Source organism: Cyprinodon tularosa, unplaced genomic scaffold (assembly GCF_016077235.1).
Source record: "Cyprinodon tularosa strain WSP-4 unplaced genomic scaffold, ASM1607723v1 ctg105, whole genome shotgun sequence".
Classification (NCBI taxonomy): Eukaryota; Metazoa; Chordata; class Actinopteri; order Cyprinodontiformes; family Cyprinodontidae; genus Cyprinodon; species Cyprinodon tularosa.
In genome coordinates this window covers 223,453-241,804 of record NW_024037838.1, presented here as the reverse complement: position 1 = coordinate 241,804, position 18,352 = coordinate 223,453, and the positions used below count along the sequence as shown (strand labels likewise).

Here is an 18,352-nt window from a genome sequence, read left to right as displayed (position 1 = left end):
ACCCATTTAAATACATTTGCCCATTTTTAAGAATTCGAAACTTTCATTTAAAACATTTATTTGTTTTAGGTCTATAAAGATTAGTCTGACAAGTATTTTTTTTTTAAAATCAATTGGGATGACTTTATTTAAGGCAAAAAAAGGCACCATACTTCGTCCTCAGTCTGTCAGGGTGAAGAAAGAGGTCAGTGTCTGAAAAGTTCTCTGTTTAAAATATGTGTTTTGTTTTTACTACAAACTAGGCACACATTTCAGAGTGGTAAAAATTCTCAAAAACGGGTACATTCAGTTTGCTGGTCTTATTGTTTAGTCACAAAGTTCTTAAAAAGGAGGTAGTTTGCTACTGTACTATTAAAACACATTAAAACACACTCTACCAAAAAAACAGGGTAATATAAGTCCCTAATTGCAGATGGCCTCACAAAGGCTCATGTTACAGAATAATAACTTCTTCTGAACTCCATCCAGAACAAAACAATAAATAAAGTTGCAGAAAAAGATACTATCTTGTTTACAGGCTGTGTGTTTAGATTTCAATCTCAGTGCATATTTTGTAACTGCTGATAGACGTGCTGAACTGTATGGCTATGATCAGTGTATTCTAAACAGTCCATTTATTTACTAGAAGATTATATGCATGTTGATGACTGGTTTCATCCTGAAGCAATGGAGAAAGGCACTTTGCTCTATGTGCTGAGGAGTCTAGTTTCCCTGTGCTTTGCAGTCTCCAAGGTGTAATTTAAGCACACCCTGGCTGTGCAACCTCAACAAGTGGTTAAACTCCTCTGGCATGGCATGAAACTTTGTTTTGGTTTTTCTATCATCATAATAGTGGTTAGTTAAGATTTGAAAGTTGTGTGGGTGAACGTCGAAGGGCCAGAATCCATACAACTGCACATTGTCGCAGAGCTCCAAAGCAAGGCTTGTCATTATAATACCGGTGCTGAGTCGTACTGTTTTTAGGCCCTGAGAGCGCCAGAAAAGAGCCAGACTCTGGAGGTATCCAGGGTTGAAGAAGATAGATCTGATGGGGCTTTCAAAGTCCTCAAGCGTATACAAAGCCCGGAGAGACACAGGAGTGTTGCGGCCAAAGGAGAAAGCAGGAAGCAGCAAAAGAGAGTGGCCATAGCTGCGCAGACTCTCCACAAATTTCCGTCGCCGTCCCATCAGAGCCCCAAACCTACAAATAAAAAACTGATCAATTAAGAAAAAAAAGGCTAAAATTATATTATTTAAGGTGGAAAGCTACTCACTTTTCTATGAGGATGCTTGGGTTTGCAGTCACAAGGTCCGTCTTACTGCCAACATGTGTCTCATACCCATTTGACAAGGGAGGTAAATTGCATCTAACAACGGAACATGAGCACAAATACTGTTGGATAGAGCTTCCAAATGTCAAGTTTCATAGAAACTTGGAAAATGTTCTTACCTGATTACAAAGTCAGCTGAATCAATCTCTTTGCCACAGCTGCTGTTTCCCAGGATCCCACCATTACCAACAACAGCACACGTATGCCATGTTTTATTTGGAAAGGGATGCTCCTAGAATCATCACAACAGAAATATCTAAGATTTCATTTCCAGGCATAAGGAAACTTTCCTCAGATCTTTACCTTTAAAACCTTAGAATGTTAACACACTATTACATAAAGATTCATATTTTGACAAGTGCTTTGACAGAGAGTGGACAGATTTTTAGAAAAAATCTGCATCTCATCTATTGTCATTTTAGATGCAGCAAAAGTCCTTTATGGCTTTACAAAAATGTACATTCATATTGGAGGGGAAAAAAAAAGATTTCACATACAAACAAAAAGAATGTTGTTGGATCTTAAGAATAAATTTGGAACTTATTATCATTGTAATAAGTCTAGCACACATCTTGTTCATCAATTTAGAAAGTATAAAAAAAACAGTTTCAACGATACATAAAAGTAACAGTACACCAAAAGACAATCTTTCTTATATTGATAAAATGATATTGATTGCTCCAACTTTGGTGTTAGTTATTTTCTTACATAATTGTCCTAAATTAAAGAAGGAACAGAAAACAGTTGTTTGGTGTTTTAAAGGAGGCCTTGTGGCAAAGCTCCAGATGCTGGCTTTCTTGCAGAGTTAGATGGGATTCACAGCACAATATACCTTTTAAATGTTAATCTTTAAATGACCAGGAAGAAATTGACCAAAAAGCTTAAAAAAATGTAATCCCATATATTCAAGTTCAAGCCCCACACCCACAGACTGCCACTCTGGGTCCCTGAGCAAAGACCCTTAACCCCCAAACTGCTTCCCGGGTGCCTCACAATGGCAGCCCACTGCTCCCCAAGGGGATGGGTTAAAATGCAGAGAGTTCATTTCTTGGCTCTGTAATTGTGACAGTGTAAGGACAATAAAACCCTGGAAAAACCCTCCAGAAAAAAATATATAATAAAAGAAAACTTCTCAGGCTAATAGACTTTTGCAACATACAAAAATAAAGATTATATAATTGTGTCATTGGAATTTCTATTTGGTTCTTTAAATAGATTTGGACGTTTTTTGTTTTGCTAAGATTGCTAAAACGTTAACCTATACAAACCAGTGGACTTCTCAGCCCTTCTCCAGACTGTATTCATTGAACCAATAGTCTCTCTAATAGAGATAATATCCGCAACTAATAGGATCTCAACTATTTCAAAAATTGGAAAAAATCTAGATCCCTTCTGCTCTAATACTAATCGTCTGCAAACAATCCTTTACAGACTGGAAAATATTGAGTAACTGGTTGTCAACATTTCTAACAGGCTAAATAATTCAATTCAATTTAAAATACTTTATTTTTCCTGAAGGGAAATTAAATCTTGTAGTAACTCAAAGTTTTTTTTTGTTTTTTGTTTTTTATCCAATGGTAGTAGGGGTTGATAGATGTAAACAGGAGGGATCTTCTGTAGCTTTCTGTCTTGCACTGAATCTGGAGAAGCCTCTTACTAAGCACTTTGTTGTTGTTTAAAAATCTTGAGATCACCCTCACTGCAACAGATTTATAGAAGATATGTAGAATCTTGCTTCAAATGCTGAGGGTCCTAAGCTTCCTTAGAAAGTACAATCTACTCTGTCCTTTCTTGTAGATGGCTTTACAGTTGTGTCTCCAGTCTAGTTGTCTAAGTGAACACCAAGGTATTTATACTTCTTAACCATCTCTACTTCTTCTCTCATGATGTGAACAGGATTCAACTTGTACCCGTTTCTTCAGAAATCTACAATCATCTCCCTTGTTTCTTGACATTCAGGATCAGATGATTGTTTCAGTTCTTTTTAATGCAGAACAGGATTGTGATCTAGTTTCCCAGAGATGCATGAGTCATTGACAGTTGCAGTGTAGCAGAGAGTAAGGTGTGGTTAAAATCAACACAAATTGCCACAAATGCATTTGGCTGTTGTTTCTGTAGCTTAGAAACAATGGAACTTATTACCTGGCATGCAGTGTTGGCAACTGCAGAAGGTGTGATTTAAATGGTTACTAATATATCACTGGTAAACTCTCTAGGCAAAAAATATAGTCAGAAGCCAACTGCCAACGGTTCAATATCTTGGCTGCAGTGACTCATCTTCACAGTAACATGTCCTGGATGAAATGACACCATCTGTTATTCACAACGGGTTGTTCTCATCAACAATCTTCCGATGTCTCAATCATCAGGCACATTTATCTCACATTTAGTCTGGTTTATCAGGCTACCCTGGACATGTCAAACAACCAAACCTTTAGAGCCATTATCAATCACATAGATTACAGTACGTCTTAGAATTGATTTAAAAAAATCCTTCAAATAGCCTTTGGATAGACCTGAATACTATGAGAAGAAGTAGGTTTTTCTGATATTCAGTTTAACAGACCTTGAATTTTGCAGCATAGCTGTTGTTAAAGCTCTAATAGGGCTTGGGATCCGCATTGCATTGTGGGACGTGGCGGCCATGTTGATTGCTACGCGAACGTAAACATAGCTCTGATACAACGTTGTTGTTGAACGAAGAGACGTAGAAGTAGAGGGAAAAGATGTTAAAATCTCGAAAAGGATCTGGAATTTGACGGGACACATTAAATAGAGAAGCCAGGGACCGGTATGTTGACAAAATCAGCATTATTAATGATTTGGATCCATATGATGAGTGAGCGTCTATACTTCAAAACAGTTCCGAAGCTACAAGTCCTTGGAGTCTCATGTGCAGTTCATGAATGGATGGGTTCAGGAGCTGCAGATCATAAAGCCAGCAAACAGTGCGAACACAGTAATCCGTACGAAGGTAAACTGTGCTTAGACGGGCTCTGGAACCTGCTAGTTTAGTAATTGCTAACGGTTAGTGCTAACAACCACTCACGCATGTAATGTACTTTTAACTATCTGCTATGTGTTTCAAAGGTGTAATTAGTAACGTTAACTGCCAACCCTCCCTAAACCCTCTGGGTTTCTCACGTATTTGAGCCTTTTCCCGCTACTGTTTTTATTATTTTCCCGTAAAAGATCCCAACCTTGAAGGAAAGAAACAATGTAGGCTATAAAATAAAACCGTGCATCTTTAACTTACCAGAATGAAAATGCAGGGAACACACTCTTGTTTACATCGGGATACTGTGGAAAGTTATGTTCGGTCGTCTTACAGCCGCTATCCAAGCTAGCCAACGACTCTTAAAGGAATAGTACACCCAAAACATGATAAGCCTTCATTTTCTACTCACCCCCATGCTGAACAACACTCTGGAGTACTTTTTTGATATCTCAAATGCATCTGGAGATCTGAGAGGCTTCTTGCTGTCTGCTGACATTCAAATAATGGAGGTCTATGGTGCCCGAGGCAGAAAGGTCCATAAAAGTCCACAAAAAACGTGTCAATATTCCTCCATACTGCTCGTCCAATGCATTCCAAGTGTCCTGAGTGGGTAGCGTCCATAATTTACTCGAAACGAAGTCATTTAGAATGTTTTTAGAGCATAAACAGTAGTGTATAGGATTTCCTAAAAGCGCGTTCACGAGTCTACGGAAACCGCGGCAGACCAAACCAGACGAAAGTGCGCATTCAGCTCGGCAAAGAACTCATGCTCTTCCTCAACACTGAAGTCCTCAGACATTTTTCTTTCGTTGTTTCTTTCTTTGCACAGGTAAACAGCACATTTCTTCTTCTACGCTTGCATTATCGGCAGAGCAGACGCTGAATGCGCACTTTCGTCTGGTTTGGTCTGCCGCGGTTTCCGTAGACTCGTGAACGCGCTTTTAGGAAATCCTATACACTACTGTTTATGCTCTAAAAACATTCTAAATGACTTTGTTTCGAGTAAATTATGGACGCTACCCACTCAGGACACTTGGAATACATTGGACGAGCAGTATGGAGGAATATTGACACGTTTTTTGTGGACTTTTATGGACCTTTCTGCCTCGGGCGCTGGGCATCTCCATTATTTGAATGTCAGCAGACAGCAAGAAGCCTCCCAGATCTCCAGATGCATTTGAGATATCAAAAAAGTACTCCAGAGTGTTGTTCAGCATGGGGGTGAGTAGAAAATGAAGGCTAATCATGTTTTGGGTGTACTATTCCTTTAATCTCTGACACTTGGTCTCCATGGTTGCGCCTCCAGGCAGGAAAGCGGTGGAAAGTTAACCCATTTTCTATGCTTTTCCCATGGCGATCATGTGTTGAGCTGTTACAGCCCACAATACAGCAACGGTTTACCATGGTTGAAATCAAGTTAAGGTGAAATTAATCAAATTAAAACACGGCTGAGAGGGAGTACGGTACGCTGTAGTCGTAGGCAGTAGTCTGAGCAGCGATAAAGCCATCAACATGGCGGCCACGCAAAGTAATTACGCCATGACGCCCAAGCCCTATACCAGTCCATCCCTTACAGGCTAGAGGGAGTATATAGTAATGAGTTGATCTTCAGTTCCCCCATGGAGATGAACACCTACAGGTGCTGGTCATAAAATTAGAATATCATGAAAAAGTAGATTGATTTCAGTAATTCCATTTAAAAAGTGAAACTTGTATATTATATTCATACATTACATACAAACTCATATATTTCAGATGTTTATTTTGTTTAATTTTGATGATTACAAATGACAACAAATGAAAATCTCAAATTCATCATATCAGAAAATTAGAATATTACTGAAGACCAATAAAAACAAAGGATTTATAGAAATGTTGGCCAACTGAAAAGTATGAACATGAAAAGTATGAGCATGTACAGCACTCAGTATTTAGTTGGGCCTCCTTTGGCCTGTATTACTGCAGCAATGCGGCGTGGCATGGAGTCGATCAGTCTGTGGCACTGCTCAGGTGTTATGATAGCCCAGGTTGCTCTAATAGTGGCTTTTAGCTCTTCTGAATTGTTGGGTCTGGTGTATTGCATCTTCTTCTTCACAATACCCCATAGATTTTCTATGGGGTTAAGGTCAGGAGAGTTTGCTGGCCAATTAAGAACAGGGATACCATGGTCCTTCAACCAGGTACTGGTAGCTTTGGCACTGTGTGCAGGTGCCAAGTCCTGTTGGAAAATGAAATCTGCATCTCCAAAAAGTTGGTCAGCTGCAGGAAGCATGAAGTGCTCTAAAACTTCCTGGTATGGGGCTGCGTTGACCCTGGACCTCAGAAAACACAATGGACCAACACCAGCAGATGACATGGCACCCCAAACCATCACTGACTGTGGAAACTTTACACTGGACTTCAAGCAACGTGGATGAAGTGCCTCTCTTCTTTTCCTCCAGACTCTGGGACCTTGATTTCCAAAGGAAATGCAAAATTTACTTTCATCAGAGAACATGACTTTGGACCACTCACCAGCAGTCCAGTCCTGTTTCTCTTTAGCCCAGGCAAGACGCTTCTGACGCTGTCTGTGGTTCAAGAGTGGCTTGACACAAGGAATGCGACAGCAGAAACCCATGTCTTTCATACGTCTGTGTGTGGTGGTTCTTGAAGCACTCACTCCAGCTGCAGTCCACTCTTTGTGAATCTCCCCCACATTTTTGAATGGGTTTTGTTTCACAATCCTCTCCAGGGTGCGGTTATCTCTCTTGCTTGTACACTTTTTTCGACCACATCTTTTCCTTCCCTTCGCCTCTCTATTAATGTGCTTGGACACTGAGCTCTGTGAACAGCCAGCCTCTTTAGCGATGACCTTTTGTGTCTTGCCCTCCTTGTGCAAGGTGTCGATGGTCGTCTTTTGGACAACTGTCAAGTCAGCAGTCTTCCCCATGATTGTGTAGCCTATAGAACTAGACTGAAAGACCATTTAAAGGCTTTTGCAGGTGGTTTGAGTTAATTAGCTGATTAGAGTGTGGCACCAGGGGCCATCAATTTTGAACCTTTTCACAATATTCTAATTTTCTGATATGATGAATTTGAGATTTTCATTTGTTGTCATTTGTAATCATCAAAATTAAACAAAATAAACATCTGAAATATATGAGTTTGTATGTAATGTATGAATATAATATACAAGTTTCACTTTTTAAATGGAATTACTGAAATCAATCTACTTTTTCATGATATTCTAATTTTATGACCAGCACCTGTATATGTAACATCCCAGATATTCTCCATGTAAAAAAGGGCTAAACTTTTCAACATAAGATGTAGATGAATTGGAAGAGTCATACTCAATTTTCTTTTTTTTTTATTTTACCTACTAAAACTATTTAATTTAGAATTAAACAAATAATGTCAGAACCTCCTCAGGCATATCTAGCTTTCTTAAAACTTTATCTGCCTGTACTTGTAAAAATTGCCTGTAAAAATTACGCAAACAATCTTACCTCCTACTGGCAAGTAGGAAATTTACTTACCAGGAGAGATATTAAACATTCAAACTAAAATCTTTATATCAAACTGAAATTGGAAAAAAAATAAAAAAGATGCTCACATTTAGCACAAATAATGATAAAAAAAAAAAACTTACAGCTCATAAAAGAGTTTTGGAGGAAGTCTAGGCAAACTTATCAGGTCTAAAAACCTTTAGTCAAACACAACTTAAATTTACTATCAACTGCAGGGTTTTGAGCATGAAAAGCTGTTTAACATCAGGCCTTAGCATCACAGCTGGCTTTAGTTCCAGACTTTAGCCAGGCCACTAAAAAAACAAAAAAACAATGTTCATTTAATCTCTTTGAGCCCTTGGGCAGTGGCCATGCTTTCAATTTTTTTTTTTTTTTTTTTTTTTTTTATAACTGAGGTGTTATTCTGTTTTAGGTTATAATTAGATGTCTGCACATTCTCCTTCAGAATTTTTGTGGTAAAGAGCAGTATTTGTTATTCCCTCAAATAAATTACGTCATCAGGGCTGTGGAACAGCAAAGCATTCAAGACCATCACATTACAATTACCAAGTTTAATAATAATAATTGAACTTTTTTGATCTCACATTGGAGGAATTTACCTCTTTATTTAACCCATCCCATTGGGGGAGAAATGGGCTGTCATTGTGCAGCGCCCAGAAAGCAGTGTTGGGTTAAGGGCCTTGCTCAGAGACCCAGAGTGGCAATCTGTGGGAGTCGGGTTTGAACTCAGAACCTCAGGATTCCAAGATCTTTGTCCTAACCACTAGGCTGCTACTCCCCTCAACTCCCCTTTAGATGTTAAAATTTTACTTTTCTTAGATTTGTTCATTTTCTCAAAGATGTAATTGGACAAACACCTTTCGCAATGTTGCATCTTAGTATTTTACAACTAACTATTATAAAGTCTTAGGACCACCAAGAAGTTGTCTTGTCAAAGTTGAAATGGGTCTTTTTGTTCAGAAGTGCTTTTGGATCTTGGAACTTTTCCATTAATGGCTTTTTGCCAACTATTTTTTTTTTTACAACTGAGTAACAAACAGTGAGCTTTTGAGAGGCGAGTGACGCCTACAGTGCTTTGGAAGTTTTTCTTGTTTCATTTTTTTCTTGTTTTTATAAACTATTAAATAACGACTCATTAAAAGACATCAAACTACTGATCTGTTCTTATATTTCTTTACATCAGTGCTTGAGGCAATGTTTTTAAAGAGCTTTTGACCAATTTATATTGTCAGATTCTATAGAACTGGGTAATACTTAAACATTGGTGTAGCTATTGAAATTGCACTTAAAATATTTTTTTCACAGAAGGCCAGGTGGATTTGGATAATTCTTTATTTTTACATTTCATTTGATGAAAAAAAGCTATTTGTATTTATTCTGATTATGTTATGATATCAAAAACTTCCAGAGCACTGTGTCATTCAGATAGAGTATAAAGGGTTTTATATCATTGGTACAACATTCAGGTGCAGAGCAAAAGTAAAAAAAACATGATTTGCTGTTGAATAAAGACAGAAAATGACCTACTTTGAAAAAGGTGCTGAAAATCTCCTGGTTCACCTGAAGGGTTCGCTTCTTCTCTCCATCATAAACAAGTTTTGTTCCCACTGGAGTGTTCTGCTGGGTAATGGTGGCCTTCTCAAAACCATGGCACTTGGAGCGCAGCTGTGATCTGGGGAGCCATAAGGACACTGCTGACTCTCACAGTGCAACGAACAATTGAGGATATCCGATTTAACATAAAATATGCTTGAACTTATCTATTATTTGCGTTTTAAATTTATTTGATTCTCCTTTAATTAAGTATTTTTATTCCTAATAGCTAAAGCTTTTAGTAATATTTTGTGTAACAGTTTCTTTAGTTTAAAGATCATGCATTCTATTTCCAATTTCAAATTACCTATTTAAATTATATGTTCCTTCATGGTTAAACCTCCTATCTTTAAAAATTTAGGATAATATTTTATAGATTTAAGACTGAATAAAGAAAAACAACACATAACAAAATGTTTTTAGTATTATCACATAAGGTAAAAGATGCAGATCCGGTGGTTTCAGGGTGTTTTTTTCTTCTTACCTGAACTTCAGGTAACTCTCCTCTTGTTTCTTCCAGGCTTTCGCATATACTTCTAAGACTTTTTTTATATTCTCCCTTTGATAGATAAACACGTCAGAATTCACTATAACATTTGTGAAATCAGCATTTCTGACAAGACTTAGTTTGTTTGTAGTACAAATAAGGCCCTAGTCATTCAGTAGATGTAGAACGCTGCACCAATTTGTTCTCACCTGCAGTCTTTGCAAGAAGCTGGGGGTTGAGGAGCTCTCTTCTGCTGAGGCTGTGATTGCAGAGGTTGCACATTACTGTGGGAAAAGGACAATATTGCATTAGACAAGATATTTATCATTGCAGACCTGTTTTTTTGCATTTAATAAAACAATTGCAGATCATCATGAATAAAACACATTAACATTTATTGCCTAACAGTATAGCTGAATGATTTAGTTAAATATACTGGGATTAAAACTAATATTGCACCGATACCAATACCAGTATCGGGCAGGGCCAAACCCAGCAATAAAATGGTGGTATCAGTATCAGCGAGTACCAACAAATAGGGCACCGATACCATTTTGAGAGCCAAAAGTTTATTCAACTATTGTCACCCATTCCAGGTAGGCAATAAAAAGTTCTACTGGATTCACTTTGTATTAGTCTTTTTCCTGCTTCACAAAGGTAGGCAGCAGCTTGACAGACCTGTGATGGCAATTATTTTGCATCCAAGTAGTATGCAGTTCTTAATATATACAGTATACACACACACATCCATTTCAAACATGGTATCCGTATGGTATCGGTGTCAGCCAATACTGCACATCCAGGTATCGATATCGGGGCCAAAAAATTGCATTGTCACAACACTAATTAAAACTAGAAGCCTTTGTGATTTGAAAGTTGCATTTTTTTAAATTGCGATTATATTACAAAAGCAATTAATTGCCCAGCCCTGAAGTCTTAATTATACTTAACTTTTCCATTTTTATTACAACCACAAACTTCAAGGTCTCTCATTTGAGACACACAAAAGGCTTTTCTGTGATGATCAAACGATCGTGAGGAAAGCATAAGTAACAGCAGAAATCGTGATTGTCCTAGGAACAATGCATCAGGTTAATAAAAAGTTGTTGAGAAATATAAAGCACTGTAAGGTTAAGGGACAACATGCCTACATCACCTGCTAAAGTGATCGGCCTGGTAAAAGCAGCCAAGAGGCTCACTAAAACTCTTACACAGCGGCAAGGAACCTCACTGCTCACATAAATGAAGTGAAATTACTCTTATTAGTTACACATCCCACAAACTTAGCCTTTCTCCAAAAATGTTCAGACAAAAGGTGTATAAAGATCTAGATAGACCTAAAAGCTTTTTAATTTTGTTGCTAATTCATTTAATTCATTGCAAATTCAATTCAAAATACTTTATTATTTCCAAAAGGAAATTAATGGTTTTAGCTCCTATCAAAGTGACTCATCAAAGAGTTGTAGAGGTTGATTGCTGTTGGCAGGAGAAATCTCTCGCAGCTACCTGTGTGAAAAGACACCCTGTATTACCGTACATGAGTTTGCTCAGAGTTGTCCACCATGCTCTTTTCTGTATGAAGTATTCATCTTTGCAAACGTATTCAATTCATTTTATTCATATAGCACCAAGTCAAAACGAGTCATGTCAAGGCACTTTACAGTTCAACAGATCATACAGTCAAATTGATTCAAAGTTTTCTGTCTAAGGAAAACCAGTTGATTGCATCGACTCATTGACTTGAAGGCAATCCCTCACACTAAGCATGCTTGTAGCGACAGTGGAGAGGAAAAATTCCCATTTAACAGGAAGGAACCTCCAGCAGAACTAGTCTCAGTGTGAGCCGCCATCTGCAAAGGCCGACTGGGGTTGAAGGAGACAGAAGCAGACATACTGGAAGAAGAGATAAAAGAGGCAACTGTAAAAGGTGGCCCCGTCCAGGAAAAACACAGCCAGGGAGATGAGCTCCAAGCCATCTCCCATGTGAAAGGATGAATGAGGAAGTTTTATCATTAATGTGAATGGACTGAAATCAATCAGATAAGATTTAAACCAGTCTATTGCTGTTCCTTTAATTCCTACAAAATATTAAAGTCTTTCTAAAAGAATATTATGATCAACTGTGTCAAATGCAGCACTGAAATCTACCAACAAGAACAGATCTCTAGAGGTTGTAAACTTCTATAATATATGAAGCTTCTTTCTGCAGACACTAAAGAACCTAAGCTTGCTGAAGCAGTACAGAATGCTCTGTTCCTGCTTGTATGACTTTACTGCTGTTCATGTGATCACAGAGGTATTTATGTTCCTCCACCACCTCCACCTCTTCTCCAATTGCAGTCAGTGTTTACCTTGTTCCTGTTTTTTTTTTCTTGTTTTGTTTTTTTTCTGAAATCTTTAGTCATCTCCCTTGTTTTATTCACAGTCAGAATCAGTTGACTGTTTCTACTTCATGCCACAAGCTGTTTACCAGCTCATGGGGCTCAGCTTCTAGTCCCTCTTTGATGCACCTATAATGCCTGCTGAGTTATCCAAGTATTTCTGCAGAAGTCTCCCTTGTACTAGAAGTTGGAGGTGTACAGAGTAAAAAAATTGTCAGAGTACCTTTGACTGTGGTGCGCCTTTGTTGTTGACTACCTGGATATAGACCTAACCCTTCAGTCTGCTAAACTGAGGTTTATTTGTCAGGTAATATTTACAGGAAATCGCTGAGGTCTCCACCTGAGTCCTCTGTAGTTTATGACAAAGTAAATCAGGCTGAACCTTTTTAAATACAAAATCAGAGAACATGATCCTCACTTTGATGTCTGCCTTGTCCAATTGACATTTTGACTGATAATACTGTGGGAGCCCTTATTTTTTAAGACATTGACATGGATGCGGGTTACCTGGGTTCAAATCTCCTCAATTAGGGAGAAGCTGAAAGGACTCTAGTAATCAAAACAATGTCAAAAAAGGTAACAAAATACCTCACTGACTTCCCACACTTATGTGTATACTAAAATGGATTGTTCCTCATATCGTATAAAACATTTGGAAATGCTGTGTAACACTTGAGCAGTGAGAGATATCAGATAGAAAAAAGAGGAAGGTGCACAATGAAGGTGGGTTTAAAAGAAAAAAAAATAATATTTGAACAACATAAAAATTGGCTGAAGCTCTGACTGTTTTCTAAATTGTCCCAGATCTTCTAAAGGAAGACGTTTAAATTGTAGTTAAGAAGATGCATAAAGCCCATAAATCACAAGACTGATGTTTAATTTAGTTTTTTTAATTCAACCAATTAGTTTTTGCTGTTTTCCATATAAATTCCTTTCTTTATCTGAAAATAGTTATTTTAGAAGTTTTTATTGTTTAACAGGTGACTATTAATGTTGTTACAGTAAGATATGATTGAAATATGCTGTGTCTTGTGATCTTATAGTAACTTGCAGTGTCACTTGTAAAAATAAATCAGTATCAATCAAAATAGGAGCTGGCATATCAGGCTTTGTAAAGATCAGGAATCGGTGATCGACGAAAAAAACAGTAGGCAGTGCATCCATATGATAGAAGCTTGCTTTACCACAATCTGACAATAAGGAGAAATAGAAGACAGAAAAAAAATGTTTTATTTTAACAAAGACAAGACTGGTGCACAAGCAGGACACGCCGCCAGTATGTCAGTCCCTGAATGTCTAGAACAGCTGTTCAGTCTGGGGTCACTGTCCTGCCTCGATCATGAGGCGGAAGTTTACACTGAAAGCCTCAAAATGGCTCAGGAAGGGGGGCAAGGCTCATTCCAGAGCAGCCACAGAGCCAATCGCAGAACTGGAGCCTGGTGCTTCCATGCACACACACAGTTGGAAGTGGATTCAGCTAGGCTGGGTGCTGACTCAGAATAAGGTCATTTTAAGTTACAGCAAAGTACCAATTTATTCAGAAAGACCAGAGGTAGAGGTTAACTCTAATAGGCATTATCATACATATTTATGTTATTATATATAATCAGGAAATGAGAACAGAGAGACTTTAACGTGAGATACAGTTAGACTTAAAATCCCTGGTTGTGACAGACAACCAGTATTCCTCCTTTCTTTACAGTAAGCTTCTACTGTAGATGGATCTCCATCATAATATAAAAAAAGGTTCTTAGGTTAGTGAAAATCAAAACATTACAAACTAATCAAATAAAAAAAAATCCATTCCAAAATATTTACTTTATATATAGACTTTTAAAGCAAACTTAAAAACAGATTCCTGACCAAAATGCTATCCATATCAAAATTGCTAAAAGTATTAATAAAGTGCTCATGGCACAAAAACAAATAACAGAACTGTGTTAAAAGAAACACATTAAATGTTGCAGTGTTAAAGTAACACTTTTTTAGTACATTTAGTCCCACACTAATTCAGAGTGGGACCAAATGTACTCTTGAGTGTTAAAACAAAAAAGGTCAGTCTTTAAAAATTTTTTAAAAGAAGACAGTGAAGGTTCATCTCTCACATGCAGCGGAAACCCATTAATAAAAGCTTCAACCTTAAAAAGTTCTGTCTCGACTTTGGAACGGCCAGGAGCAGCTAATCAGCTAATCTGAAAGACTGATGATGGCCCTTTTAGCATTTAAATACAATTGCAAGAAATGTATTTACATGATAAAGATGAGAACAATGATAAATGTTACATAAATCTCAACTTAAACAAAAGCCAAACATTTAGAAAGAAAGAAAAAAAAAATAATTAACCTTAATAATAAACTGGTACTAAAGTTTTAGTACCCTGTCAATCTCTGACCCTGCTTCAACTTTATCAGTTGAGCAAAGAAAATAAACAGCAGTAAATTAAATGCTAAAATAAGATAAACTACAATATTTACTATACTTTAAACCGATAAAACCACCAGATGTAAAGCTCACTTATTTTGAGTTTAGCTGTTTCTTTTACTATGTAAACGATTTCACTGTTGCTATCAATGAATAACTTTATTTTAAAATAGCTCTCCAACTGGGTCATTTAGATAATTCTATTCTGCCACAAATCAATCCTGTAGTTTTAGTTGAAGCAGCTAATCTGCTTCGTGTTCTGGTTGTGCAGGTTGTGAGGTTTGAACTGACAAGGCGCAGAAAACTTATATAGACTAACTCACGTGGGGCATAGGTCAATCTGGTGAGGCTCAATACTGTTCAGTCTAAAACAGACCCGACCATTTACAGCAGTGGAGGCCGGGCCCATAAAGCAACAGCATTTTTCTGTGACCAAAATGGTAGCTGCAATGGAGAGATATTTTATTAGTGTCCTTTGTAATGTCCCAAAAGAGCAATAAATATTGTTACAATTTAAAAAAAAATGGCTGCTGTAAGAGCTTTTCTTTTTAAAAAAAATATGTTTTTTCAATCACGTCCATTGTTATATGATTGGTGCTGAATTGTTTCTCCTGACTGTTAATCCCACCTCTGAAATCTGGCTCTACTCTTTCCTCTCCAGCCTGATATGCATAGTACACTTAAATTAGTCTGGCTGGCTGGCTAAGATTGTAATGTTATTCTGAGATTAGTTCCTTCTTCATCTAATTGCTTCCTATTATTCAATCAATTCGTTCTCTTACCTCTCCTCAAGCTGGCACTTACAAGCTTTTTAACCTTATCTAATAAAGCTATGGACCCCTGAATTACTTCAGAGATACGTTTTTAAAAAGCATATTTCAAATGTTTTTTTTATGATTTCAGGGACTGGGTTTTAGTGGTCCAGATGCAATAAAATATGCCTTTGATGAACTTTCACAAAACAAGCTAAACTTCCAGGAATATCAAAATGGGTTTAATTATTCTTCCACTGGTTTAGAATAATATAATCTAGGTTTTAGGTGTCCAAGTATTGGATTTTCTTAGCCAGACTGGTTTGGTAATTTGGTTAAGATGCTAAAAGACAACTGAAACCATCCTTAAAATCTGACATTAAATATTAAATAAAGATTTTAGAAACCATAAACTGTGTTTTAAAGAATGTGGTATTACTGTAGAATATCATAAGCCAGTTTTAAGGTTTAAGGGTGTAGGAGATTTCACGCTACTTTAATGTAAAGACACGTAAGGTAGTGAGATAAGAGACGGAATAACAGTTTGGCTTTTTCCCGAATCAGAAGTCTCTGAATTGTCTGTCCTTTAGTGTTGTTTGTCATCTGTGTGAAGTTTTTATGCTTTATACATATATTTTTAAGATATTTTAAGTTTTTCTTTTGGGGGGGGGGGGGGGGGGGGGGGTAGACTAGCCACCAGACACACTGCTTTGCGTAAAATGGCGGCTGGTTGCTAGCTACTGTACACACCAAGACTCAGCCACACAATGACAATGCAAGGAAATTGGCTAGCAGACTGTTAAAGAAGGTATTCAAGCATGACAATTGTGGCAGCCCAACAGAATTTTTCACTCTCGGGGCTTGAAACTCATGGGGTTGACCCTTTACAAACGTTTGCCTGGAGCAATACTGAAAGGCTGAATTGGTTTTTGTTTTGGTTTAAGAACAGGGTAGAAGGTCTTTCCTAATAATGGAATAGTCTCCTGGGTCAGGCTAAGGTTAAGAGGTACTGTATAATCCCACTGGGATTTTAAAGATAGAATTTGCCCTCAAGGCCACCTGTCTGCCCCCACCAGCAGTGATAGGCTCTGGTCAGATAAGACCAAAAGTCAACTATTTGGCCAACGTACAAAATTTTGAGTGTTGAAAAAAATTCTCAAACCCAAAAAGGATCACTATGTCTAGAGAGAAAAATGTTGGCAGAAGCTTTATGCTGTTGGAATGATTTGACTAAGCAAGTAATTAAAGGTGGTGTTTGCATTCCAGCAAAACACCACTAAGCATGCCAAGTTAAGTCCAATTAAAATTTGACCAACATTGTTAAAGAAACACAATCGAAATCCATTTAGACAAAGTTCTTCTTTAATGCATGCACTTTGCTTAGTATCACACTACTGCTGTTTGAGGATGAGTATAAAAGGGTTAAAGGGTAAAATATTGCTTTGCAAATACACTATCAGTAAGCAGCCGGCATGCAAACTCTAATGCATGCACCATTGCCATTTCAACATATCTTGGTTGCAGGCTTCCTTTAGTCTGTGGTTGTCTGTGACTGTCTCGTGCTCTCATGGGTTCCTCTTCCTGTTTATAAATGTGATTCGCCTTAAGAGATTTGATTTCAGATCAGCTTGTATTACATATTTGCAAATTTAGTTGTTGATTTCTTTGCTCAATTGTTGAAGAAAAACAATGGAAAATATTTTTCAATTTTTTATGACTATCAATCTGTCAGAATCTCTATTAAAATCTTGAAAACAGTATCTTTTGGAGTGAGATTTTGAAGGATGTCTGCATCTGAACTACAATGAATACATTCACTGTGTTTGTAGACACCAACATGAATTTAGGAATGACAATAACAGTGAGAAGCATTTATGTTGTGCAGAATATAGCCTCTGCTAATATTTCTATTGAAACAAACCACTTTTTTTAACAGAAAGTTAGTAAAGGGCAGCAGAATGACTTCACCTCTATTGCATCATGTGTGCGTTTCTGTACTGTGTGTAAAAAGGACTTACTTGTTGTCTAACTTGTACCAGATGAAAGTGGTCACCAGGCTCACCAACAAGAGGACAGTGATCATCAAAGAGAAGAGAAGCTTCAAGAGCTGTCCCCTCATACCTTTCTAACCGTTAGCCCCTCTTTCACAACCTCGACTCTGTATCTGTCACAGACACTTTGATTCCATTTTATGCTCTTTTATGTTGTTCCCTTCCTCTGAAATAACAGTCTGTTCTTTCCCTCCAGCTGTTTTGTAGCACTTTGTTACAGATCCACTCTTCGTCTTCCTGTCTGCCTTGTGTGACTGAGTTTGCCTCTCAACCGGTAGTAGAGCCAAGTTGCTCAGTCATTTTCTTCCCCCTTCCTCTTGTACAGACAAGTCTCCAGTCTTTTTTGTAGCTCTACTTTAGGTTCCCTTCCTTCTCTTTGGGTCAGATCAGTTAGGTTGAAACTGCATCTTAGTCCATCCTCTTCATCTGCAAATCCTTTTCATGTTTTGTTGTTCATCCACCGTTTCTTGTCTTCTGTCTCTTATTCTTTCCACATTTACCCACCCAGACAAACTCTCCTACACAGCTCTGCTTTCCACCATAGTCTCACAGGCAGAGCTCTTTCTGTTCTCCGCCCCCATCCCAGAGCCTCAGCCTTCACCCTTTGCTTGCCCCTCCCGCCCCCATCTGTCCTCCTCCCACTCTCCTCAAACCCCCCTATCCCTTCTCCTGTTTTCACAAAGGGGAAGCAGAACATTAACATGAGTTCCCAGTACTGAATCAGTTCACAGTTTGCCTCATTGGACTCCTTATGCCCCCAAATCTCCCTTACACTTACACAAGCTACCTTCATCCTAATAGGAACCTTTCTCAGCTGTATCAACTCTGCAAGAAAAGTATCTTAGTTTC

At 37.8% G+C, this 18,352-nt stretch overlaps 1 protein-coding gene across 1 annotated transcript; it reads right to left on the bottom strand.

Annotated features, from left to right (window-relative positions):
- Positions 1-95: 95 nt before the first annotated feature.
- Positions 96-18,086, bottom strand: LOC119782929 (alpha-2,8-sialyltransferase 8F-like). Its single transcript, XM_038284146.1, has 7 exons — positions 17,471-18,086; positions 10,107-10,181; positions 9,895-9,969; positions 9,345-9,489; positions 1,430-1,542; positions 1,254-1,346; positions 96-1,180 (listed from the first exon to the last, which is right to left on the bottom strand). The coding sequence occupies exons 1-7, from the start codon at positions 17,569-17,571 to the stop codon at positions 703-705; spliced, it is 1,080 nt and encodes a 359-aa protein (XP_038140074.1). The 5' UTR covers positions 17,572-18,086; the 3' UTR covers positions 96-702.
- Between the last annotated feature and the right edge of the window lie 266 nt (positions 18,087-18,352).